Here is a 26,975-nt window from a genome sequence, read left to right as displayed (position 1 = left end):
TAGTCTATGCTTGAGTACTAAGACCACAGAATTCAGGTAAGGGCTTCATAAAAGCTATCTAAACAGAAAATGAAATCCCAAAAGTCTACCGTAATTAGTCATTCACTTTTCTAGAGACAGTGACACTGGTGCCTCTGCACTAGCTTAGTTAATATGATACAGGTTCACATGGGGATCCGTTAAGGAATTTCCTTTAACTTCCTTATTGTAACCAACAGCATAGACATTGTTTCTCAATTTATTTAGATTCTACAAATTACTTTTTACATTAAATAAGGCAGTTTTGGAAAAAAAGCAAGTCACTTATACAAAATATATAAAACAGCACATCATCAGTGTTTCTCACCCAGTGGTCCACACTGAACAAACCAATATCATTAGAAACTGAGGGAAATTATATTCAGACTGTCACGATTAAGAGCTCTTGAAAATGCCATTTGAAATCATTATAATATCACATCACTCATCGTGTCAGATACAAAAGCACCTTGGCTTTTAATGGGGATGGATTTGTTCTACAGTAAATGACAGCAAATGTGCTTAAAGGTAGAAAACAATGTTTTTTTTTTGTCGTTTCTACTTACTATGCACACCCAATGACTTTCAAATTGAAAACGACCAAGAGTAACAAATGTGTACAAATGAACATTTTAGTAAAAAAGGTTTCGAGATGTCTTAGGCAGCATGAACTGGAACACAACCTGTAGTTTAAAGAATATAATTATATATAATTAAGAAAACAATCTACATTTGTTAATGGATAGCTAAATGATGCATACATGTTTCAAATATGTACTGTACAAATAATGCATATATATATCTTTATCCTATTAATTTCTTTACTGCTAATTAAAATAAAAAGCATTTTTCTTTTATCACATTCTTCTATACAGCATTAAAATCTATCAGAGAAACTGGAAAAAATAAAGAATATAAAAGATTTTGTTTTTAGTGAAGTTGAAGACTCTAAAAAATAGATTTGTCATTTTTAAAGCTACAGATTATTTGACATCATTAAAGTAGTTTAATATGATGTGGAAAAATTAAATGATTAATATTGGTAATCGATTTGTATGAGTTCATACCGATATACAGTAAATGTAATTTTGCAGTATTTAAAATGAACTTGAAAGGCAGACAGTTGAAGAACTATATGGTAATACAAACGCTAGAGGGAGCCCTTTAGTCAAAGAGACTAATCTGTTAAAAATTCAAGTCAAAACTGTGCTGGAGCTATTATATTCATCTAACCTTAAATTGTAACCTCTTAGTTGAATATATATTGCAATGGGCCTAATTTAAGTGAGTGTCATAATTTTACCAGTACATTGCTTATACAGTATGTATTGTACATACAAACTGGAACAGAATTAATTCATTCATGGAAAGTCCCTTGGATGTCAAAAGACCATCCAATTATATAAATCTATAATTCCCAAATCCACTATGAACATGCATTCACAGACCCTTTGTCTCAGGAATTCTACAGCACTTCAGAATCCAAATCAGTTTACATTTGTTCTTTGAACTCCAGTATTCACCCACTAAACTCTACATCAACCTGTGCTGGTTTAGAACATCAAATCTGGACACATTTTGAGACTGTAGGCTTCAACTGTTTGTGATTTACAAAAAGGACCACAGAAGACTTAATTTATTCCAATTTGTGTTGCATAGTTCAGATTGCAGCATTTCAATGTTTAAAAAAAACGATACTGAAAAATGTAACTTCTTCATATTCTAAGAATATCGTACAGGTTAGGCATTAAATCCTATTTAATGAAATAATAGTCAAAGCAGTATCATTACTAAAATGACCTTGAAGAAACAAGGTTTTAAAAATGATTTAAATATTTTTACAGACAAAAATTAGATCAAGACGAACATAACTATCCATTGTCAAACTGTTGTCGTCTCTCTGTTGCCTTTGATTCACAGATGGTTTTATGATAATTATTGTTGTATATTTTTCATAAAAACACTCATGACATTTAAAGATTTCATACACATTTTAAAAGGAAAGTTTGAACCTTCTACATCCTGTGTACATATCCTTTAAAATATACTTCTGTTGATTTTCAGAAGTATAATAATCTGTCAGTAAAAACAGAAAAAGACAAACAAAAGTTCTGCAGTTTGCTCAGCTTGTGTCTCAAACAAGGACCGGTGACCTTGGTGTTCATGAATATCATCTGAAATGGTGAGTTCCACTCCTTCTGGCCTCTGCCAACAACTGGGAAATACTGTACTACTGAAAGGAAAGAGATGCACTGATAAAACATCAACAGAGTTTTTGTTCAGCTTGAATCACAGCAGCCACACATTCAGAGAGATGCTATTTTTAAATGTGTTTCAAAAGACTAATTAATGAGGTTGCTAATAAAAGAGCATATCCTTCATTAGTGGTCAGATCATCTATTGTTCTGTCCTTTGGGAGAACACAAATCCTATTTGCCTATGAATGCTGTTGAACTGTCATTTCTATGATTATCTGCAACTTCAAAGTATTTTAACGTACAGCTTGCCATAGACATATTCCATTGCTTTGCAAATTACATTTAAAATCCATACTGTATGTATACTCCATATGATTCTACATAATACATGTTGCCATTTGAAATATGCAAAGTAAATAAAACAGTCGTATGAAAGTTCTTGACAGGTTAGTTCTTGCTGAAATATCTTGATTGAGAGAACAGCATAATGATTAAGATATAATTAGAGCTGTAGCACTAAGGACTGTTTTATTTCTGATCCCTGTGGGGTTGAAGAGGCCTTGCAGCTGTGAGTCATGATGTTCAGTCACTAGAGTTTACATGCATATCTGGACAGCTTTTGAGACAGCAGGCTGTTCAGCTGCTCATGATTTCAAAAAAGACCACAGAAGACTTAATTTTATCATATTAAGAAGGTTCTAGACTAACCCAAAGTACAGTAAACCCTTTCTCGCAGACCTTTCTTTAACAGACTTTGGGTTTAAAGGGGAATTCTGTCTGTAAAATCAGAAATACTGGACTTGTCCCACAATAATGGACAAAGACTGGTGAAGTGATAGCTAGCCTGGATAACAGACTTGGTTTATTCTTTAAAATGAATGGCAAATGGCAAAATAGAAGAAATTAAAGTAGAAATGGGCTGTAGCTTTATATTTATAACATATACTATAATTTATAAATATAGTTATAAATTATAGTATATCACATGACACCATCCATTATGGAAAAACAATTCCAGTACAGTAATGTACACGAAAGTAACACAAATATGTAATAAATCTCAGTCAGATGGAAAAATAAACAATAAATAGCATATTTTGCACAGCATACCTTTAAATAGGTCTAAAAAGCATACATATCAAAGGTGCCTTATAAGGGAAGGGCAATTGGTATAGAGATACAGTAGGGGAATTTCTTACAACGGGTGGTTTATGTGTTTTGGATATTTTAGCAAATTTTATACAGTAAATTTATGACATGAAATAAAGAGCTGGAATATTTATAATAAAAAATACACTGGAACTATTTTCACTGACTGTGTTGATTACAATAGGTAAAACAATAAGTCAGGAGATTTTTAATCAGTAATTTAGGGGGGCTGCGAACACTACAGTATGCCTGTGTGCCTGTCTGAAGGCTGTTGGACATCACCAGGCTGAAAAAACTACATTCATGATTTAACGGACATTCAGCAAGAATGGATACCCCTTCCCACATATAGTGTTAGTCTGTTAAACTGAGAGTTTACTGTACATGAATGCACAAAAATAATCTTCAGTTCAAATATGCAGTTATACAGATTGATTCAAACTAGTACATTGATTAAGAATGATTCAACCTAATCCAGTTAAAACAGCATTACACATTCTGACGTTATCTCAGGTGATAGGTGTCCTTCCCTCTTACAAAAGTGACAAAGTTACCTATGAGATATTGTAGCACACCCATTCTTTGTTCGGGGTACTGAACGGATGGGGTGATGTGATGCCTAAGTCGGTGATGCTGAGTTGAAATACAGAGAATGGACATCTCCACTGAAATGCTGTGATTTGTAAATTACTTTGTGTCTTGGGCCATAGGTTACTGGAGGAAAAACACAATAAGGCTCTTGGTAAACACTTCCACACAGTACAAGTGCCACTTCTACACCTTTCTGAAATTACCTGGCCACTGGGTTTGCTTAGCTTTTAACATTTGGTCTTTGAACCCCAAACGCCGTGATGAAGATGTTTACAACCACAATGATGAAGACCAGTCCGGTGGCAATGTTATTGAGATGGTTCAGCCTGACTTGCTTGTTTTCATCGTTCAGGTTGTACCGAACTGCAGAAAAGGGAGAAAAATAAAAGCATTTTAAAGTTTTTTTTTCATCTGTATTCCTGAGTAGTTCTCACGGGTTTCTCTCAGGGGGATGCTTAGGGAAGTCAACAGAACTCCAGTCTCTGTGAACGCTGGGCATAATTTCTGAAGAAATGCATGTTATTTTGGTACATCCTTTTAAGAAGTGTTTCAAAATTTAATGAGGCAGTTTATACCTTTCAGTCTAGGCTCAGGCTGGCACAGTAGGGCAGTGTTTGGCATTGCTGCCTTGCAGTGGGGTCAGTTCCTGGGGTGCTATCTGCGTGGAGTTTGCATGTTCTCCCATGTTTACGTGGGTTTCCTCCAGGTGCTCTGGTTTCCTCCCACAGTCCAAGGACATGCTAGTAGGGTAACTGGCTTCTGAGAAAACTGGCCCTGGTGTGAATGTATGCATGTTTGTGAATGTTTATGCCCTGCAATGGACTGGCGTCCTGTCCAGGATGTATCCTGCCTTGTGCCCGTTGCTTAGAGGGACAGACTCCAGCTCCCCTGCTGCCCTGTACTGGATAAAGTGGTTGAAAAATGGATGGATGGATTTTAGGCTCAGGTTAGCAAAGGCTCAAGTCCTGGGCCCTGACGCATCGTATATGATAACTGTGCTGTTCAGCTGTAACCGATGTTTAAAAATAGTACGAATTAACAGCAGCAGGTTCCTCATAACATTTCAAGGAGGCATCCTCTGATGGCCCCAGGCTGAAAGAAGGGACATAGTGTGCAGAGTAGCTGCTTGAGTGGTGCGCAGCAACAGAGCACAGACAGATGGGGAGGAATGTGACGCCATGGCCAATCCTGTAACATGCTCCATCAATAAAATACTGTACCACGTCCTGTCCTTGCTAAGGGTGGAGCACACTTCACACTGTAAATGCAAGGCAATTACAGCCTCAACTCAGATAACTCTTTTCTTCTACTAGGAGTTCAGGATTTGGTCAGGATATTAGATAAAGAGCACATTCATACAGAGGCATTCAGTACAATACTAAAGCCCTCATCGTTCTGTTGCTGAAGTACAGTATGTTTTTTCCTACTGTCCTGGACCCCCTGATAGGACGCCTTGCCAGAAATCGAGGCAGCTTATTTGTGGATTGCAAACTCTTCTTCCGTTCAGATAGTGTTTTCCTCTTGCATGCTGCTAAATTATACCCACGGGCACCTTCAGTGCCGCAAAGATGGAACAGTAACTTCAGAGTCAACCTGCAAAACTAAAATCTTACTGCCGTTTTCACAGCGCATTGATCTGTTACTGGACACTTTCCAGAATCCATTACGAAACCCGTTTAAATGCACGGACTGGTCTGGTGTCTGCAGGGATTCTCACTCACCTATGAAAATTAGGAGCACTCCCACAATGACCTGCAGCGTGAGGGATATGCTGATGAGGATGATGAGGGGGATGTAGAACTCGAAGGAGCTGCCCTGCTCAATCACGGCTTTCAGCTGGGAGGCGTTGGCCATCAGGAGAGCCACATCCAGCATGCTCTCTGCCGCGCTCTTCTTATTGGCGTAGTGATTAATGTTGATGGGCCCCACACTGCGCAGAACACGGCCACTACGGGACCCCTGACCCGAGAGAGAGAGAGAGAGAGAGAGAGAGAGAGAGAGAGAGAGATGGCCAAAGACACACGTTAGCACCAGAGGACGTAAACCAAGGGTTTTGAGACAAGACTTGAACCTCAAACACATTTTCTTTTTAATTGCAAGATTGCTTTGCACATCGTGAATTTGAAGTCACACAAAACTAAGAAACTGCTATTTTTTTCTGGTTTTTTTGTCCCTTTAATTTGGTCACACTAATTTTGCATACCATTAGCACAGCGTTATCTTGCTTTCACGAGAGATTTGCTACTATTTTTATTAATATTTCATCATACATCCCTATGCTTTAGCTGTGATGTGCTTTAGTGTAACTCTGTTTTACTATGGTATACTAGTACTAAGGTACAACACTGAAATGTATCGCTTTTATATGAGAGACCCCTGTACTGGGCAACAATAATGATGCTGACACAAAAGATAATCTAATACTTTTGCTAGTAATTTATTTTAGATGGTCTTTTTTTAGATGTTTTATTTATTTTGTGCAACCACAAATGCATTTTATGATGCAGTAGGACTGAAATACATACAGTAGCTGTATTTTGTAACATATGGTTTAATATTACTTTCAATTGAAGATGTAATGGAAAGCATAATGGGACTGTGGGTGCCGCTTTCATTACTGCTGATTCTGGACTATTAATAAAGGACTGCCACTGAAGAAAAGTACAACTGAGGAACGGGTTAATTCCTCTAAACTAGTGACCTGGAACATGAGCAGTGTTTACTGCCTGTCAGTCTGGCCTGCAGTTAATGGGGGTTACTGATGTAAGGTACTTGGAGAGTGGTCAAATTGACCTATTCAAGCAAAGACGTTACTTGTTTACTAAAGACTGGAATTCAGAAACATTCCATTCAGCATTTCCATTGTATCTTCTTAAGGGGCAGTCTTGCTTTTTCTTACGAATGAGAGTTGCAAGACTATAGCTATTCCAAAGGGAACACATGTAAATGTCTGGGCTCAGATGTTTTTAGAATTGTATTTTTTGACCTGAGACATTTTCAATTGCCTGCATGCATACACACAGTACCTACTGTCAATCCTTCTCTTTCCCAGAGACTTAGAAAAGCTCCATTAAGCTCCATTTACCCTTTAGGTTAGTGACTTAGAAAAGCTCCATTAAGAAACCATACTTATAGCTTAGCCAGATCAAGTCAAAACCTTGACCTGCTTCACCAATCGCAAATTAAAACCCTGCTGCGCATTGGGAGATTTCCTTCTGAGCAGAAGAACAAAGACTCTTACAATCTTCATAGCTGTCAAGTACTGGGGTTTTAATTGCAATAGAAATTGGGCAGGTTGAAGTATTCATTCTGATCTAGGCCTAAGTTGGTCTGAAAACATTCTAGCATATTCTAGTTTGTCCACCATTTTTATAACTGCACTACCAGTCTTAAAGATCACATACAAGACGTTGGGTAAACTTAAGTTGTCGTTAACCCAAAGGGTTAAGGGTTTTGTTCCACAGATCATTTATGGAATTTAAAAAGTGGAAATCCACCGATGTCACTGGGTGACCTTTCGGTTGCTTAACTGACCAAAATAAGGTTACACATTAACATTCTTATTGTCTGAATGTCCATCTACAGTAACTTTCCCTCTTAAGGCTTCAGATAATGAAGGTCAAAGCAATGCTACTCTTCTCAAACCAAATATTGCTTCCTAAAAGAACTGAGACCTAAACAGTCTTACCTTCAAAAATATGCCAGCAGTACAAAAGTGCTTTTGAAAACCTCTATAAGCACAGATTGCTTCAACTAGGGATTCATGTCTGATGGAGATGAATGTCATATACAGCTGTCATTAAATGTTTACATATTATAACAGACATTTATAATTAACACATTTCTTAATAAGAGAAATTTTTAATTTTCTTTTAATTTCAGGAATTATTTTGCTTGCAAAACTCCATGAATGCTAAAAGAAAAATATTTGTGATGTGATGCTATAAAAGTATTGTCTACAAAGGTGCTTTAAATGTCAGTATGATCATTTTTAATTTTTTTTCCAGCAGTTATAAATTTCCACTGCACTATGTAGACGTCTGATGGTAAATATATATTCACTTTAAAATATTCTTGACTTTGTTGTTGTTTGTTTTGTTTTAATTCATAAATATAAAGCTTGCTTAATCTACAAATATTAAGTATTAATCACCATTGGTATACACACATTTTTTCATGTATCAATAAACTAGGCTTAGGGTAGGTTTTTAGCAAACTAATAAAAGAGTAACAAAGGATGGGGACTTCCGGTCAAAGGCAGATGTCATCTTGTGGGCTTGTCCTCTCGATGAACCTGTACGCCTAGTCCAGTTACTCTTATAGGTCTCCCTCCAGTTAGTCACATGCTATTTAAAGATTTTTCAACTACTAGGACATATTTAATTGAATCATCAAGTAATGCATCAAGTGAAGGGAACATGTCTGGGAGGGCTGGAAATATCCTGATTTTCACTCCCATTTGATCTAAATGACTTAATTGAACACATCACCTGTTTAATTGATCGGAGTTTAATTGTTCCAGGCCTTTAGAAATTGATGACTTAAAGGCTACCCATAAAACCTGCTGGACTGGGGCTCACCAGGATCAGCACCACTGATCCTGCAGACTGCTGGGCGAATCAGTAATCATTTTCCCTGATCAGAGATAGAGCGTACCCTGGATCTGAGGTTGTAAGGCAGATTGTTTCAGAAGACACGCGTTTCCAAGAAATATATATTTAAGTTTAACTCTTTAATTGACAATGCAAAAAAGGATCAGTTTTCTTACATTACTGAGTACCTTTCTTAACTCTAAAAGCATTATATTAGCTGTTGAGCGGGTTGTGCTTTTTAGGAAGAAAAAGACCCTTCTTTCTTCCGAGTTAGAAAGTGTATGAAAAGCAAATTCTGAATTTTGGCGTCAGGTTGTGTATACAATAAGAAAAAATGAAAATAATAATACAATAAGAAAAAATGTGTATACAATAATGAAAAAAATGAAACATTTCTGTGATGAATGAGTGTTCCATTAGCATTCAGTGGAGACATCGTCGTCAAATAGTTTAACAAACAACAATACATTTGGAAATATACAGTATGTGGAAAATATGGATCCCTATACTTCTGAATTCTGTTCTAATAATAATTGCTTACACTTATATAGCGCTTTTCTGGACACTCCACTCAAAGCGCTTTACAGGTAATGGGGACTCCCCTCCACCGCCACCAGTGCAGCCCCACCTGGATGATGCGACGGCAGCCATAGTGCGCCAGAACGCTCCGCACACATCAGCTATCAGCGGGGAGGAGAGCAGAGTAATGAAGCCAATTCATAGATGCTTATGTACAGCACCACAACACATTCTACTCTTTGAGTTAAAGGTCTCTCAGGTTTTCATTCCAGCTCTGATCTTCATTACTAGCAGGTGATTTGACTTCTCTTCCAAACTTAACTGCTACTAACTGCATGCTAACTGAAAGGTACTTGTAAGCCAAACTCCAGCCTTGACAGTTGCTCAATCTGCAATACACAGTATCTCTTGCTTTTCTGGGAGCACAGTTCCTACATTACACCTGTAGGTGGCTTTGTACCTGAATGGCTGTGGGAACTAACCCACAGAGCAAAGTCCACTTGGATCAGCTATTTGTTTACACAGTCAAGCAATTTTAAAGCAGCTCATTGCAATCATTCGTGGCAGCTCACAATTTCTTAAATTTGTACAGAAAAGCAGTATAAAAGATCTAGCTATTTGGAAATGGAGAGAATTCTCAACATCTATCTTAAAATCCTGTGGCTCTTTATTCAATTAAAGTACTGTGCTTTTCAGGTCTAGCACAGGATGTGTAGTTAACAAAGAACCGTTGTGCACAACAGCACATTAGTCTGCCAAAAATTATAAACCACATTTACTCTGAGACAACTCGCACATAACATACCAAGAGACATAAAATAAAATCACTTGATGTGAACGTGTCAGACAAGCATGTCTGCCTACGTATATATCCCCACGAATGCAAGGCCAGTTACGCACTTTGAGATAGCAGAGAAATGAGTAAAATTCAAGCGCAGTATACTGAGATGAAAGGCTTTCAAAATGAAAATGACTGAAGATTAGGGACATATCTGAGGAAGCTAATCAACAGCATAAAGCTGACAGGGCTCTTAAGGAGATATAGTTTTTATATAAATATTAAACACACTCACTTCTTCTTAGTAACTGGGTGGACAGGCAATACATTCATTTCATTCATTATGAATTGTGTCTACTGACTTAATTTGCATTTGTTAAAAAATGTTTTCATACTTTGGCAAGTCTTTTCAATAAGAATATTTACAAATTTAAGTCAAGCATAATTTTGCATCCCTAAAATGTAATCAATCCAATTGACTCTTGCTCTGCACATGATATTTATTCCAGGAGTCTGTGTGCTTATTTGCAGCTGGGGATGCAGTGCTATGAATTATTCAATACTTCTATTTTGTTTGTGTCTTGCATTCATCAGATCATGAGGAAATACTTATGTGAATGTTTTAATTGAGCTGAAACTAAGTAATACACCCTTGCAAGTAAACTTTAAATGTAGCAAGAGAAAAAAGTGATTGAATAGCATGTGCCTAAACATACAGGTCACTTCTTGATGGGGACTTTTTCATGCTTTTATTTGTTAATTTAATATTTTTGCAAGACAATGCAATTAACAGCAGCATACGAAAACTAGAAAGCACCATAAAAAGATTGTCTGTAGAAGCAGTTCTTCAGTGTTTTCAGGATATGACAGATAATATATACTGTTTGATGACCTCAGTTCTTCCATTAAAAATATATTTTTTGCACTCACTGTGTCCAGAAAAGTTCTATTCATCTATATGACACAAAAATAGCCATTTTCTGCCAATTCTGACACATTAACAATCTAATTACTGACACCAGGATGAAAAGGAATGCTTTTGCTCAACGCTAAAAACAACCCAATATTTTAAGTATTTATTCCCAACATATTTGGCCAGTTTCTGTGGGATGCTAAGCTTTACTTTAGCTATTTTACACTTAGTAGCTGTTGACAGGTTCTCCATAGTTCCCCACAACTCCTCTTCCACTTTCTGCCAAATGACATACAGTATTTTAATAGTGTGTAGAATGCCAAGAATAAACTAATATTTCTAATTTTATATGAGGTTATGGGGCTTTAAATTGCCCATCTGTTTTTGCTGAATTTACTGCATGATATCTTTGGATAACATGCTATTTCTGACTCTTTTCTGAACACTAAAACACAAAAGCACCCTTGGGAATGTTTTTTTTTCCCCACCAGGTAACAGAAAATAGCAGGACTCAAAAGGTGACCTCAAACCCAGTGCATTTTTCCCCCCCCCCACTGGAGATATTTAAGTTTTTCCTCCAAAACATCCTGTAAGAACCTCCAGTGTGTGTTGTTCTGTTGTCGCGTAGCCGTATTTTTATCTTAATGACACGTCTGCCTTGTGGAACTACACTTCTGACAAAGACAGCTCTGGGGTGGCTCCTTGATACATCTCGGCTTCTCAGCCTCTGCATCTAGGCAGCTTCACTGCAAGCAACAAAACCCCGCTGTTTTGAGAGCTTCTTATCTCTTCCTTTTCAACTATCCTTGGACAAAATGTGAGAAAGGCTTATTTTTAAACGCAGCATGGAGTTTTCCCCTCCTTTAATTTCCTAATGGAAATTAAAAAGATTTTGAAGCGGGAGTGTTCTGATCCTTTTACTCTGTTATCTTTTAAAGTACAGTCTTTATCCGGGCAAAGCTGTAATGAAGTCTACAATTATGCCACGTATTGTTTTGTTTTTTTTATTCAGGAAATGGCAAATATGGAGCTTAGGAAATCAAATGTGGGTTTAACTGGCAAAAAAATAACCAGAAGTTTCTTTTTCCAGCTGAATAGTTTATCATCTTTATCTTTTAAGCGCTTTGCCCGTGGCAGAGGGGTGGCAGAGGCACGAAGGACCCTGCTGTATTTCATCAGCCTGAGTCGCTACAGGACCGCCAGGCTACTGGGGGCTTCCCTTGCCCAGTTCCCTTTGGTAAGTAGCATACAGTATAAAGAGGTGTTGCAGGAAGGCGGGCAGATGGGGTGACAGCACCCCACTTTCAACTCTGCCTACCTCGGATCTCATCCCTCAGTTTCAAAGCCCTGGGACCTTGTAGCTGCAAACTGGGATTTTAATCTTCAGTTTTTAAACCTGACCTTGGTCCTGAGAAACAGACTTGACAGCATTCTGAAAGGCGGTATTCAAGTCAGCCCATTCCCTACAGCTGCCTCTCACTCAGAGTGTGAGCAGCACATTTAAACACATTCTTATCTGTACTGCTTCTAACGTATGTTTCAGAAAGATATCATTAACAAAAACATGTAATGCTCCTGTAAGATCCAAGGTTAGGTTTGAATTTTTTTTGCATATTAGTTCGAACCTTGAATGTTATTTATTGATTCCTGGTCTTGAATCCTTTTTAAATGAAGGATTAAATCATTAAACCAGTAAAAACAATATTTTTCCTTTTTGTAGACTATTAAAATACTAAGAGACTGTATTCACAATGTCTGTTCAATCTGACAACTTTTTTAGGAAATACAAAACTATAACAGTAGAAAATGAAAATAAAACACTTTCCAGCTTATTGTGGCAAGTTTCTAATCAGTCATTATTTTGTTAAACCCACCTTGATCTGAGTTTGTCACATTGGTACAGTACTCTTTAAATTAATGCAGCATAATGTGATTAAAAAATATATAACATAATATACAACACTTTTTTGGAATTCATAGCTTGTTATTTATGTAATGCATGCCATAGGAAAATAGTATGTTTTTATATCTCCTGGCTCATAGCCACAAACCCTGTAACCGCACACAGGGGAGAATGAGGAGTTAACAGCAGGTTCCTCTGACCCGCCCACCTTCCTGCTGCTTGCCTTCAGCACATCACAGGTAGTGCCGCCCTGTACGCGGTGGGTTAGTACCAAATGGAGGAGAGACCTGTTCCTTGCCAACAAAACTATAAGGCTACCAGTGCCTGGGATGCTGTATGAGTGGCCGAGGGAGCCCTGGTAGACTAATTTCACCATCTGTTAACCGCTTGGGGAGTCCCAGTCATAGTCAGCTAGTAACATGCTAGTTGGCTAGTTACTTGCTAGTTAGTAACATGCACAGTTGGCTAGTAACAGGACCCAGGCTTGAATCCTCAGAAGTTTATTATCCAATCTCCGCACGTGAAACCTCCTGTTCATTTAAGAGGCCCACTCTAGAGGTTTTGTACTGTTTTCAACTTGAAACAGCAGGAAAAATCCTATAAATAAGGCCAATTGTAGCCAAACTACAAGGAAATGTACGAAACCCAAATCTCAATATGTGAATATGCAACTCCTGCTTTATTTGATTTCTTTTTTTACTGACACTTTAGATGTGTAAATGTTTTTTTTTCATATCTATATGTATTCATGTTTCCATTTAATGCTGCTCCACTGCTTCTGTATTTTCATGTGAAAATGCAATTTGGCTAGCACTGAATTCTCCAGTGGTAGGAGGTCTGACCTTTTAGCATAGCAGAATTCCCTGTTGTCTGTGGAGTGAAGCCACTTGGCTCTGATGCTGGAACCTCCCCTGTGAGGCTGTGACTGTCACAATTAAAAACATTAATTTAGACATCAACTTCAATTTGTGTTACCAGAAAATAAATTAACTTGACATACAGTAAAAGACCTAGCAGAAGAATAAAAGGCGAATATATTCACTTACAGACTGCAGTGCACCACTAACGAAAAAGGCACGGATGTAGCTGTTCACTGCACACTGAAATAATGGAACACAAATACTGATGCTAAAATATAAGAGCAAGCTTTTCTAATGTGTTCAAAGAAAGTAAGAAAAAGAGAAGCCCATTTTAAAATCAAAGGTGGGTAAACTATTGTTGTACTATTGTAAACTATTGTAGTTGAAGCCTTGGGCACAAAGCTTGTTTTGAAACTCTCAAAGCTGATATGGGGCTCCGCCCTTGACTTGGATTCAGCTATACAGCAGTGGTTTAAAGTTTTGCACTAGCTACAGGCCAAGACATTGCAAAGAACACCCAGTTGACTTTTATCCTCTCTCCCTCCCTGCTGCTCCTGCCAACAAACTCATGTCAGCAACTTTCTGGTCAGCTCCCTCCACCGGATACTAGTCATATTCTCAGAAAAGCTCCTTTATGTTAAGATCAGTTTTGTTACATAGGCTAGCAAAATGAGAGCTGATCAAATTCTGGAAATTTTCCTGCCTCACTTGAGCAGATGACTTCCTTTTCTTCGGCAAAACAAACCTACCCAGCACATAATATATATATACACTGTACAGTATATACAAGAGGGTGAGATGGAAGATTTTGGGGAAGGAAAACAACAATGGGCCCAAAGCACAGACACACACATACAAAAAGCTCTAATATCGTGTCCTTTCCTAAGGCAGAAATCCATTAAAGCAGTTTAAGAAGGTCGGCAGGTAATTATTGACTTTCCAATGAGTGTGACATATTGCAAATGATTGACTTATTGAGCATCAAGCATTTTGTTTTATCACAGCAGTCTGAACTGCATCAGACACACAGGAACAATCGCTATATAAGTGTGTGGAAAAACATGGCTCATTAAACAGCTACTCTTTCAAAAAAAAGCATAAGAAATAGAACATATGAAAAATCTCACATTGTGTGAAGTAACAAACATCAGTTTTGTTGTGAACACAAGATTGTTGTGGCTTTTGCACTAGTTTATGTTAATTTACTATGCTTTATTACAGCTGAATCAAGAAGCAGTAGCAGAAGACTAAACTGGAGGGTTTTATAAGAATTATTTTCCTTCACAACAGTTAGGCTAATCAGACTTAGATGAGGAGCTCTGTGGTGACATAATACTGTTTATAGCAAACCGAGATCAGTCCAGCAAGGACAGAAATCGGTTTGATGACATCAGGAGTATTGAGCAGGATTGTCACACTAAGCATCCTGTGGAGTCGATTTCTTCCTGTGCTGTTGGAACAGTGCACATATCTCAATCAGTTCCAGGCTGTTGGAATGCCACCCTACCTCACATGAATGAAATGAAATGTTGTTATTAAACCCTTCGGGCCAGAGAAATAACTTTCATGGTCTGGCATGCAGGACCGAAAACATTCCCCAAGCCATCAGAAGAGAAATTTAGGTAGACTTTAGACAAAGCTGCCCGTGTCTGAGAGTGACATCTTTCATCTGCACCTCAGCAGGGGTTCTAATTATGCGAGGGTCAATAGATCCAATTCATGTCACATCACTTTGGAGTTGCTATGAATAATTTATTTTCCTTCGCGACTTGTTTTTCCCTTCAAGTGATTTATAAAGCAAACCAGGCCTAAAGCCGTGTTTTGTAAAGGTGGGTTCAGAAAATGTCTTTCACAAATGCAGCACGTTTTATTTACTTTTCATGAAACGCCTGCATACAAATGACCATTTAGGAACTCAAAGCCATCACTTGAAAGCAGGGGCTCCTAATTGTGGAGGCCAGGGTTGAAAATCTCGCACATTCTCTATGTCTCTCTTAATTATCAGCAGCTAAAGGCTGTGGAGCAGTTTTAGTTAAACCATATTTGGGTCCATTTTACCCTGAGCTAAACTTCAGGACACATTGAAAGCCTGTGGATTTCAGGCACTGGATACCCCCCCCATTTTAAAACAATAGATTTCAAAAGAACATAAGAAATGTGAGAAAGGAGAGGAGGCCATCTGACCCATCGGTTGTTTTTATCTAGTTGATCCAGGGTCTCAGCTATTCCTTGATAGAAGAGTATCAGCATCAACACCATGGTTGGGTATCCCATAGCGCTTTATGTAAAAAAATGCCTCCTGTCCTCAGTTTTATATGCACATCCACATAGTTTTCACTTGTGTCTTCCGGTTCATGTTTTATTGTCGATTTCCCCTGCCTTAATATTGTCATTGGCTTTGCGGATTTTGAATAGTCAGGTCTCCTCACAGTCTTTGTTTAAGACTTAAAAGGTTCAGTTCCTTTAGTCTGGCACGGCACGGTAGTATATTCAGTCCAAACCCAGGAATGTGATGCTCCTAGTCTGGGCTGAGTCTCGAGCAGCAATGTCTTTTTTGTATAACATGGTGACCAACATCATGCACACTATTTTAAGTGAGCTTCTGTAGTACATTGGATTTTACCATCATGGTCTTAGTATTGAGGAACCTGGCAATAAAAAAATTAACATAATTTATCATTTTGCCCCCCTTACACCCACCCCAGGCAAATATACTGTATCTTGAGGATTCCAAGGTTTCTTTAATCAGCCACAGTGTGATTTAGTCTACTAACCAAAAATCACTCTCTCTATCTCTAACCTTCGCATTTCCTATGCTCTGGTCTCATACTGTTATGTACTTTAAAGTGCTTCATTTTAAATACCATTACATTTTTTGTTTCTTTATGTGGAAGAATACAAAATGAATTCCCGTCATTTTTTTTTTAGTGACGTACTAGAGGACAGACAAATGAGATATTAATTATTCACATCCAGTCAAAGCAATAAGCTATTGCATGCTTTATTTTCTAGAAGTTTTCATCAAATGAAAGACCAACAAAAAGGTTTTCAATGACAGAACTGGAAAACAGTGCCCTGTATTACACAAACCCAGATGCCTACACTATGGGTTCTTCATTATTTCACAGGACCCAAGGTGTGTGTCCTCACAAAGGAATTGAAACACATTTTACAGCTCAAAACTACCCTTTTTCCTAGTGAAACAGACCTCAAAAGTAATTGCAGAAGTAAAAATGAACTCTTAGAATATGGGGAAAGGAGTTGTCACTTCTCCATTGCATTGCAAAATCAAATCTATTTTTCTCAAATTCACAAAGACAGAGTAGCAGGTTTTCAGATGTTTGGGAAACAATAAGACAATACACGAAATCCATCAAAATTGCATAAATTACTGCTGCTTTATTTCACCAGATTTACATCGGTGTTATTATTTATTCAAATATGCTGAACATAAAGAACATAAAATGTTAGATAATGTGGGAAGGACATGCAGTTCAGTTAGCCTAAACTGTAATTAGTAACTAATTGATACAAGCATCTAATCCAGACTTTACTTGAGGGAAGGCAGGGTGTCAACTTCAAATGTTAATTCAACTTCGACTAGTGTGTTCCACACTCACACAACCTTTTGTGGGGTTTGAAGATACTACAGTAACATTTGCTACGATATTTCAAATTTCAAACTGACTCTGAAAGTGTACTAATTGGTGTGGCTATTATTTTTGTGGCATCCCATCTCGGCTGAAAAGGGTTGCCTTTTCTTTCTAAATCCTGAGTGAACCACTATAAGGGAGCACTTCTAAAAAAGTTACAAGATATTTAAACTCTTGTAGCTAGTTTTGGTGGGTACAGAGGAATTAGCTATTTCACAAGTGAAAGCATCTCCGTTTCCACGACAGCAGAAAGATGTTGAAAGTATAAAGGTTAAAGGTAAGCAGATTTATATTTTCATTACAATACATAAAGCAAGTACATGCTACACAGTACATACAGTATCTCTACACATCTCTACATAGTACGGATCATCCAGGTACATTTCCAGGCAAAAAGGACTGTCCTACATTGACAGGTTGAAAGGACAGAATCCTTTTAATCGGGCGAAGAGAAGACTGCAAGGGGACTGCATTCAATAACCTCACAGGTCGTCACTAAGCCAATCTAACAGACATCTAAGGAATCTGCAGTGAAATACAAACAGGAGGACACAAGGGGAAACTAAGGCGATTATGTCTGAGAACGTGAGGGAATTCTTCACGCAAAAGGAAGGTAGCAGAAGTCTACAAAAAGCCTCTTCTACTTTGATACCCTAGTTTCCTTCAAGGAACCAAATGGTCCAGATGGGCTAAAATTCTCCTCTTGTTCGGATCCTGTCTTATATTCTAGTTTAAATGACAGATATTGACAGCATGGTGGCACAGTGGTTAGCATTGCTGCCTCGCAGTGCTGGGGCCCTGGGTTCAATTCCAGACCCAGGGTGCTATGGTAGATGTGTGGAGTTCGTATGTTCTCCCTGTGTTCATGTGGGCATCCGTACTATAGACTGGCATCCCAACCAGGGTGTACCCTGCCTTGTGCGCATTGTTTACCAGGACAGTCTCCACCCCCCCGAATTGAAAGAGGCTGTTAGAAAATGTAAAATAGATCATCCATCCAACACAGCTTCAGTGTTGTTTTTTGGTCTATAAAAATCACCACAACCAAATTCTTCAGCTATACTGTAGCTACCCCCCACAGGATCTGTGGCACACAGTTCTTGCAGAAAACTCTCTAGTCACCACGAATGTCTCAGCTTTTCCCATATTAAACATGCGAGCGTGTTTTCATTGCCTTTCGGCATGCTCTTCCCAAAATGTAAAAAGGACAGAATTTTAAAGTAAAAGTTTCTAAAACCACTTCTGGCACGTAAGCGGTTTACAATTCCCTATTTGTTCTGGCTAGCCCTAATAACGTGGTTTAGTTTTTTTTTACTTCATGAAGTTAACTTGTCCATCAATTTTTTTCCCCATAAACTTAAAATTGTTTTTTTTTATTTACCGACAAACGTTGGAGTCTGTCCTCATTCCAGCATTTCAATACCAAACGGAGCAGCTCAAGAAGAGGGGTTTTTAACTGGTCATGAGAAATCTCAGCAGGTTCTTTTATAACAAGAGCCCTTAGCCTTTAAGTCTAGTTAAACTGTTAACTGCATTGTACACACGCAAAATTATATAACATTGAGCGACTCAAAGCAAAATTAGACAAAATATATATATCCCGTAAAAAAGTGAGTCTATGTCCAGAGTTAAACTATATATGTAGAAGCGAAGGAATAAATTACATATCTATACTTTTTTTAAAGACGGAATTAGTGGAATTAGTTGTTTTTTCCACTAAAGCAATTGCATGCACTGCCCTGTACTGTACGAATTCTACTCTCTCTTTGGCTGTATATAATTTTATTGAAAAAATAATAATGGACGAAATGCACAGACAATCTACTCGAAAGTCTTATCGCGGTGTCTGTTAAATGTTTTACTTGAAACCCTTGATTATTTTGGGAATGGAAACATTATTTTGGAAACATTATCCTGCCTCATTTCGTTAGCGCTTCACATTTTGCAAGCACATGATCTCGTACGAACATCATTCCCCCTGCAAGCACGGTATTTCCAATTACGTTATCATCAGACAGTGGCTGGAGAGGGGGGGGAAGCTCTTTCTTCTAATCTAGGGGAAACCCACCATCACGACCCCGGACAGTGTCCATAAACAGGTCACCGAGACAGCCGATAACCGAGGCGAGATTAAAACACTAACAACGAAAGTAATACAATGCCTGTCGTCGACATGTTGTGTTTCACATTATATATTAAAAATAATCCTTTGAAGGTCAAAAGCACTAAGAACGGCAATAGTTATAACACTAGTGCACAAGTCTTCGGCCTTAAACTGAACACCGCCTACACACAGACACAAAAGGCTCAAGGCTGGCAAAATTACTATTTTTTTCTGATCGCCCTTTGTTTTCTTGCACTTGATAATTTAATCATCTGCTCATCCTGTAACAACTGATGTTACAGTTCGTCAGTCTGCAATTGGAAACCCGGCATTTCCCATTCAAAAAAAAAAAAGGTGGTCATTCGCGGCCACTACGGTTTTGTTTACGGCTTCTCGTCTTACCGGTCCGGTTAGAGAGTCTCCGCTGGTTCCGTCGGGACGTCCGTTCATCTCCATGCTTTCATCCATCTTGTGTGCGGGCACAAGGAAACTTTTTCACATTCGGAGTCCACCGTAAAGGGCTGAAGTCGGTTTTAACTTGCCCACCGCGATGCGATAACGGGTACGAGGCGAACTTCGCTGTCGCTTCCTCTACCAATGAGACGCAGACGCCAGGCAGGGAGCTGAATGCAAAAAAAAAAATGCAACCGAAAGTAACTTCCCCTGTCAGCCTGTATCTTTAGTCGAAATACAAAATCTTGCGTGTCACTGGTGATTCCTCTACAAGCGTGCTTACACAGGGCAGGATGATGCAGGATGATGGGTTATAACCGTGTAGCCAAGGTGACTGTCCTGTGATAATGCTATTATTACTAAACATGGTCTTTTTTTAATATATATATATTGAAAACCAAGGAAGAGCCTGAGCTAGCTATTTTTAAAAAATAACCCCACACCGTAACTAATCCAAGTCTGTAAAATGTATCAGGGAGGCGTGTGTTGAAAGGTAACTTGAAGTGTTACCACTTTAAAACACATTATAGCGCATAGGCTTCATACATAAAAAAAAATCTATATTTCTTTTTCCAAGTAGGCAGTTGTCTTCCCTACATGTTATTTCACGAATATTCACCATAAAAATAGGATTATGGTGCAATTCCCACAACCTACAGGAAGGAAAGAGATACTTCTGTTTTCTAAATCTTGTGATGGGAAGTTTCCTCACAGACTATATCTGTTTTTTTTATCAAAAAAAATGTAAAAAGTGATTATGAAGAATGTGACTGAAAATTGTCGCATTCATTTTAAGGAACATTACAGCTATAATGGTGTTGAACAGCACCTGGCTATTGTGAATACACTGCCATCACAGCATCGGTATCTTATCAAGAACTGATACTGTTCTGTAATAAAGTCTGTACACTAGACACTGTGCTAGATATAGCAGGCGATGTCTACAACAGGAGCAGCCAGCACCTCAGCCAACCTCGGACCTGTTGGCTTCACTGTTACTACTGTATGATTGCTCACGACGTAAAAATAATTATCACACGTAAGTTATACACTGCAGCACGCTTGCTATATAAAGTTGGAGAAGAGGTGCCAACCGTGCCTTGAAGAGTTTGGAACTGGACATCCTCTGCCTGTAACACACCGGTATAAAGGGAATCTGAAAGTCAGTAAAAACGGTCCAGATGTTATCTCATTGTGGCCTGCTGGACCTTGAAATGCCCGCCAGCAGAAAAAATCCGTGAACTCCGAGGCTGGGCTGTTGTCTGACTTTGATTTTTTTACGCCAAATAAAAAAAAAGACAAATTCAAAAAGACATAATGCGTCCCAGTTAATAATAATGTAGTATTATTATTATTATTATTATTATTATTATAGATGCATGTACAAAGTGATACACGAGTCTTTCATTCAATAGAAGAATGAAAGACTCGTGTATAGAAGTGAATTGTGAGTCAGACCTTTTCCAGGAGTGCTCTTTGTGAAATAAATTACTGTATTTCGACACTGCTCCGCCCTCCACTGTATCTGCTAGAACCACACGGAATGCTTAAAAACAAGGTGTTTAGCGCCACCTATGTCCCCAGAGAAAAACTACAACGGGTAGCGACAAGGCGTCCACACGGCTAAGAAGATGCCTTTCTGAAGCATATTAGTGCCACCCAGAGTGAAATATGAATCTTCTTCGAACTAAACTATGGAATAAATGCAGACATCTGGTATTACTAACCAATGCTAATCCGCCTTTTACAATGAATCGACATTTCCTGCTCTTGGATGCTCTTAAGTCAAAGAGTCATGTACAAAAAGGTTTGTAAGATTAAATTAGGTGTTCTTATTATTTTTATTGAAAGAGGCATACTTAGAAAACAAACTGCCATTATATTTTTGTCGTCTGCAAGCTCTAACCCTTAGAGACCAAAATGAGAAAGCAAAATGTTCCTAAGTGTTAACTTTCAATTGCTCGAGTACAAACTACTAATATGTTTTGTGAGGCATTAGAGAGATTATATTCTACACCTATTGGTAAATAAAATCTTCTTAATAAATGACATAGCAGATAAAAGCAACATTGTTCTTACTCTCATCTCAGCCACGCCTTGCTTGTATTAATAATAAAGACAACTTATTTTATTTTCACTTAACCTTTTTTTCTGGGCCAGGGAAACTGGAAAGAAATTTTGCCCTCTCCCCCTCCCCCGTTCTATATATATATAAAAAAATATGGGAATTAACATCACTTAGAGCTGTCATAGAGAACAACTAAAAAAAAAAAAAAAAAAAAAAAAGCTTTCAACACACACGGCATAATCCTTTAAGAAGACAAGCGGAAACCGATGTGAAAACCTAGAAACACAGGCAGAAAGAAATTCAGATTTTGGTGTTGAGAACTCTGTAGTGATGACCGTCACCCACATTCTGCAAAAATCCCGGCCAAGGGACGGGACAGTTTGACCCACGCAAGGCTGAACTACGTGCTGTGTCGCTGGGTTTGAGAAAGGTTAATGTGCAAAAACACCAAAAAAATTAGTGCATTTCCCCCCCCCCCTCGATACACAATAAGGGAGAGAGAGAGCAGGCAGCCGGAGCTGCCCTGTCTGGGTGTGCCGGCGAGAACAGCTGGGGCGGGCCTGACGTGGAAATGTGGGCGGGGCCGGCGCCGGGGCTCCACCCATTCCCTCGCGTTCGGGCCTCGGGGACTGACAGGAAGCGCCCGTCGCCATTGGGCGCACGGCGTTGCTAGGGGCGTGGAAGCGACGTGTAAAAAATGGGAGCTGTAGCCGAGCGGTTTTCGTGGACTACCTTGAAAATGCCGGAGAAGGAGACAATGCTGGAAGGGTTTTTTATTTTAACGCGACGAGGACTCTAAACCAGGCTTTGGGAGGAGGAGGAGGAGGAGGGGGACACACAAAAAAAGCGAAAGAGAGAAAGACAGACAGTGTCATGCCGTGTTCTGGGCTTGTTCTCACCCACGTTGCTCCTTTTGTCTTCTGGGATTTCGGGCGCTTTCTGCTGAAGCGAGAAGAGATTTAAATACGTTTTTAAAATTGCGTGTTGGCGGAAGACAGGAAGACCAGCAGCTGCGGCTGAAACAGGGCTCCCCGCTCTCGCCGAAAAGGTTTACTTGAGGATAAGAAAAACCGGCCGTTGCGCAGAAAATTTTTGTTTTGTTTCTGTTTTTTTTTTCCATGAGACGTTAGGTTCTTATTTTCTTTTTCTTTGGAGGAAGGGAAACCTATTATTATATGTTTGGTTTTTCCTCCTCTTCCCTCCCCTGAGTATTTAGCCTTTGGTATTGGGGGGGGAAAAAAAAGGATTTTTTTTCTCATTTTTCCGAGCTCGGTATGCACGTTTGAAACTCACATTTCCTCGTCGTTGTTAAGGTCGTGCCTTTGTTTAGGGTTCATCTCGCCTTCAGCTGAGAATCCGTCTCGTTTAAGAGCTAGCCAACTATGCAGTCTCCTTTCCAGATTTCGTGCAGCCCGTCTGAGACAATCGCGGAGGCCACTTGAGCAATAATGAATAATACAAGCTTTTTTTTTTTCCCCCTCTTAGCGCATCCCAATTGTGCACTTTCAGCAGAGCAGATGCAAAGCCGGTGGTAGGAAATTAAATTGGACGTGGCAATAATATCACAGGGGCCGAGGAATTGCGGAGAGATTGCATGGTATGCTATGTCCAGGTCGTCGTTTATTAGGAGATAAGTACAGTTTTGCCTTGGCTCGACTGGATGTATACGGAATTGCTATAGTGATACCCATGCTAGCGAACTGCGTCAGTGCAACCCTGTGCTGCAGGTACTGTATTGCCATTGGAGAGCGAACATGTTCAGGCCGTTCTGGGTACATCCGAGATAAATGCTGAAATTATTAGCAGAAATGGAAACCGGGGGCGAATCCAGTACAGATCCCCCGTTGGGACTTAAATTCCCATCTGTTCCCAGTTCCGAGTGTGAACTTCACATGAATATTTATGAAACCAGCAGTGACAGTAATGTTAGTAACATGGACACTACTGCAGTGCCGAGAGGAGGAAGCGATCCCAGCGCCTACCCTCCGTCAAACTACCAGCGCAGCGCCCATCAGAGGTTCATCAGGCGAAGTTTGTGGTTCTCCGACTCCGACGAGCAGGCGTTTGACCCCCCGGAGGGCGAGAGCCGGTGCAAGGTCCTGAACATCAACTTGCGCACCATTGTGGGCCGGACGCTGGGCGCCCGGGGGGCCCTGCCGGAGGGCTCCAGCACCGAGAGCCAGGGGGCCCGCAAGGACAGCGCCACGGAGAGCGCCAGCGCGGACGAGGAGAGGGAGAAAGGCGAAGCCGGGCACAAGCGCGTCGCCCCGGCCCCGTGTGAAGACGCCAGGGGCCCGGGCAAGGCGGCCAGCGACGAGACCGAGGAGGAGGCCGAGATGAAAGCGGTCTCCACGTCCCCCGGGGGCCGGTTCCTCAAGTTTGACATCGAGCTGGGGAGGGGGTCTTTCAAGACGGTCTACAAGGGGCTGGACACGGACACCTGGGTGGAGGTGGCTTGGTGTGAACTTCAGGTAACGGTCTAGTTCTCCCTCGATGGGGAGTGTGGGGTTTGCGCATTTGGGTTTTTAGATTTCATGCCACTTGTGCCATTTCATGGCCTTGATGCGGTAAAACCACGATTGATACGATTCTAAAGCCATAAATGAGAAGCCCAGGAAATCAGGAGCTCCTTAGTTGTTGAAGCGGTCCGACTCGGGCATGCAGAGGTAAAATGCAGCATTGTGGCTGCTGCCCGTAGCATGGGCATTATGTTTAGTGTGTTGCTGTCGTTTTCAAACGCAGAAGAGGGCTTTACAGATATGTTAAGGGCTGTGCATATCCGGCGATGTCGGTGTCGGATTTCAAGTGTCAAGTTCGCATTTGTATTTCAGGAATGATCAACTGCAAGAAGTGAATGAATTTGACCTTTGGCACGGTCGTGAATCTGTAAGGTGCTGAGCATTTGTAATGGTGTATGCGGATGGTCGAGTTCTCATGTGAAGCGTGCTGTTCAAGTCTTTGAATCCTATCTGCAGTGTCATTTGAATAGTAATACTCTTGTTATGCGCCTATGGCACAGTATACGTTGTGTTCATGGTTCTGTGAAGATGTCTTTGTGGCTAACATGCTGGTATATCCAAGTACAGAACATATCTAGTTAATGTAACTTGCAACATCGTAGGGAAAAGAACACACCTGAAGGAAGTGCTATACTGTCGTATCTAAATTTGCTGTTTAACCATCAAGGGCCAGATTTCTCTTAATTGAACAGGTCAATCACTGGGGTAGTCCTAGTTCAGTATCTTAATCAAGAGACCGCGGCAGCATCCCACCTGGGATTTAAACCCACAACCCTCCGCTCTGGAGCTCAGTGTTGAGCTGATAGTTCTGTTAAGTACTTCATGGTACAGTTGGGTGCAGCTTTCCATGGCCTGCTTCTCCTTGTCTAACCTAAAACCTAATTCAGTGCTGGGATCCTGATTGTGCCCAATAAAACCATAAGCTGAGATACTTTTTGGTACTGTGCCTTGAATAAATCTTTGTGACATATAAAAAGATCAAACTTGAATGTTGCTTCGCTCTAAAGCCAATTTGGTTATTTATCCTTTTCAGCCCTTGAGTTTATCAGAGGAATGACTGGCTTTTTCACAGAAATTCTGTTCAGGTTAACTAAATCTTCATAACTCCAGTTTGATTGGCAAAGAATTGTCCATTGGCAACTTGCTGCAAGTCTGATCTGCAGCACCTAATCACTGGACTTAATATACAAATAATGGGCATACATGTTGATATCTCACATCGGTACCTTTCATACTGACCCATTTTAATTCTTTTCCATTGCAAATCAGTTTTAGAACCCATAACTATTGTCCTCAATTAATGATCATGTTGCATAAATGTCGCTGAAAGGGATTTTAAGACAATAGGTTGTGCTGCTGTGAACTATGCAGTTGCTGTGGATTCATTTCAATAGCAAGATTGAAAGGAAGGATTCAGAACTGTGTATACAGGGATCCATTAAAATATTTGTTCAGCTGGGCTACTGTTATCTGATTGGGCATGGCATTTAATTTTTATTTTGGTTTAATGTTTTATTTAACCCGATAAGCAAACAGAGAACAAACTCTCATTCACAATAATGGTCTAGAGGCAGTAGCTATTTATACAGCATAGTTTTTACTGGAGCAATGTAAGTAAGATGCTGTGCTGAAGGCTGGAACAGTAGCTTCCCATCTGGGATTTGAACCCACAGCTCTCCAATCTGGACTCCAGATCTGTAACCATTACTCCACACTGCTGTCACAGGGGGATATGTGTGAGACATGTGGTGATCACCATTCTGTGTTATTGATGCCGGAGAGGACACTATTCTCTCAGAAAGGGGTGCACGGATAAAGAGAATGTGTGAGAAACTCTTGTATCCAACACTTGTGATTCTGCATTCTTTCCTAAAATGTTCACGAAGAGTGCTGTGTTATTAGAGATGTATAACAAAATACACTGTCATCCTTAAACTGAAACACTGTAGATTGTCTAAGAAGCATCAAGGTTTAGATCTGTGTTTCTGCTGCTGAATAGATCCCTAAATTGTCAGTCTGTCCACTGTAGTCTGTGATTCCACTTTACATAGTTTGCACACATTTAGAAAGATTAAATGATTTAGGATTTTTTTGGCCTTTTATACTATTATATACTGTGTAGTTTAGAGAATTGTGTAGTACTTAGTGTTTTGGTTTGTATTTTTTAGCTAATACAACTATTGTTTTTTAAAATGTAGGAAAGAGCAACTTTATTCTAATCCAATTCAATCTTTACTTGACTACTCAATGTTTTGAGAGGTTCCTCTGTGAACCTGAATAAAAGCTTTTTACTTCAGCAGTTACTCTGCTTAGGTTAAATCCATCACGTCGTTGTGACTTTCTAAAATTGCACGATGTACATATTTTAATTTACATTTCATAAACATTTTGATGTGCAGATGAGGACATCTGTCACTTTAGACTGATTGGCTTTGGGGGAAAAGCATATACTTCTGAAGAGGAGGAGTTGGTATTCATCAATGCTGAAAAGAAAGTGCCTTTTACAGTCTATAAACGTAGAATTCATTGCTGAGTTTTTGAGATGTGCATGCTGTTCTGTCCACCACAAAATATTTTATATTGCTCTGTGAGATACTAAAGTCACACATGCTGCAGTCTTTATAATGCTGTATCAGTTTTACCAACACAGTTTTTAA

General features: G+C 39.5%; 2 protein-coding genes across 4 annotated transcripts in view; one reads left to right on the top strand and one right to left on the bottom strand.

Annotated features, from left to right (window-relative positions):
• Nucleotides 1-222: 222 nt before the first annotated feature.
• LOC148835440 (ninjurin-1-like) lies at nt 223-20,408 on the bottom strand. Of its 2 annotated transcripts, none has more exons than XM_088915303.1 (4): nt 19,681-20,408; nt 5,678-5,915; nt 4,160-4,319; nt 223-2,251 (listed from the first exon to the last, which is right to left on the bottom strand). In XM_088915303.1, the coding sequence occupies exons 1-3, from the start codon at nt 19,744-19,746 to the stop codon at nt 4,177-4,179; spliced, it is 447 nt and encodes a 148-aa protein (XP_088771429.1). In that variant the 5' UTR covers nt 19,747-20,408; the 3' UTR covers nt 223-2,251; nt 4,160-4,176. The 2 variants fall into 2 exon arrangements, with proteins under 2 accessions (XP_088771429.1, XP_088771428.1); XM_088915302.1 differs by having other exon boundaries at nt 223-2,248.
• Nucleotides 20,409-22,482: 2,074 nt separating this feature from the next.
• Nucleotides 22,483-26,975, top strand: part of LOC148835439 (serine/threonine-protein kinase WNK2-like) — a 49,824-nt gene continuing 45,331 nt past the window's right edge. For both annotated transcript variants that reach the window (XM_088916172.1, XM_088916174.1), the window contains exon 1: nt 22,483-24,270. In XM_088916172.1, the coding sequence (XP_088772298.1) occupies nt 23,587-24,270 (684 nt within the window). In that variant the 5' untranslated portion in view covers nt 22,483-23,586. The remainder of the gene's footprint in view (nt 24,271-26,975) is intronic.

Source organism: Atractosteus spatula, chromosome 5, assembly GCF_055471065.1.
Source record: "Atractosteus spatula isolate fAtrSpa1 chromosome 5, fAtrSpa1.hap1, whole genome shotgun sequence".
In the NCBI taxonomy this organism is placed as follows: domain Eukaryota; kingdom Metazoa; phylum Chordata; class Actinopteri; order Semionotiformes; family Lepisosteidae; genus Atractosteus; species Atractosteus spatula.
The sequence above is the reverse complement of the archived record's forward strand: the minus strand, read 5'-3'. Positions and strand labels throughout refer to the sequence as shown.

Coding starts and splice junctions, on each gene's coding strand:
- LOC148835440 (XM_088915303.1), bottom strand. CDS start 19,746: ATGGATGAAAGCATGGAGATGAACGGACGTCCCGACGGAACCAGCGGA. Junction 5,916..19,680: donor GAGACTCTCTAACCGGACCG/GTAAGACGAGAA, acceptor CTCTCGGGTCAG/GGGTCCCGTAGTGGCCGTGT. Junction 4,320..5,677: donor AGTGCTCCTAATTTTCATAG/GTGAGTGAGAAT, acceptor CCTTTTCTGCAG/TTCGGTACAACCTGAACGAT.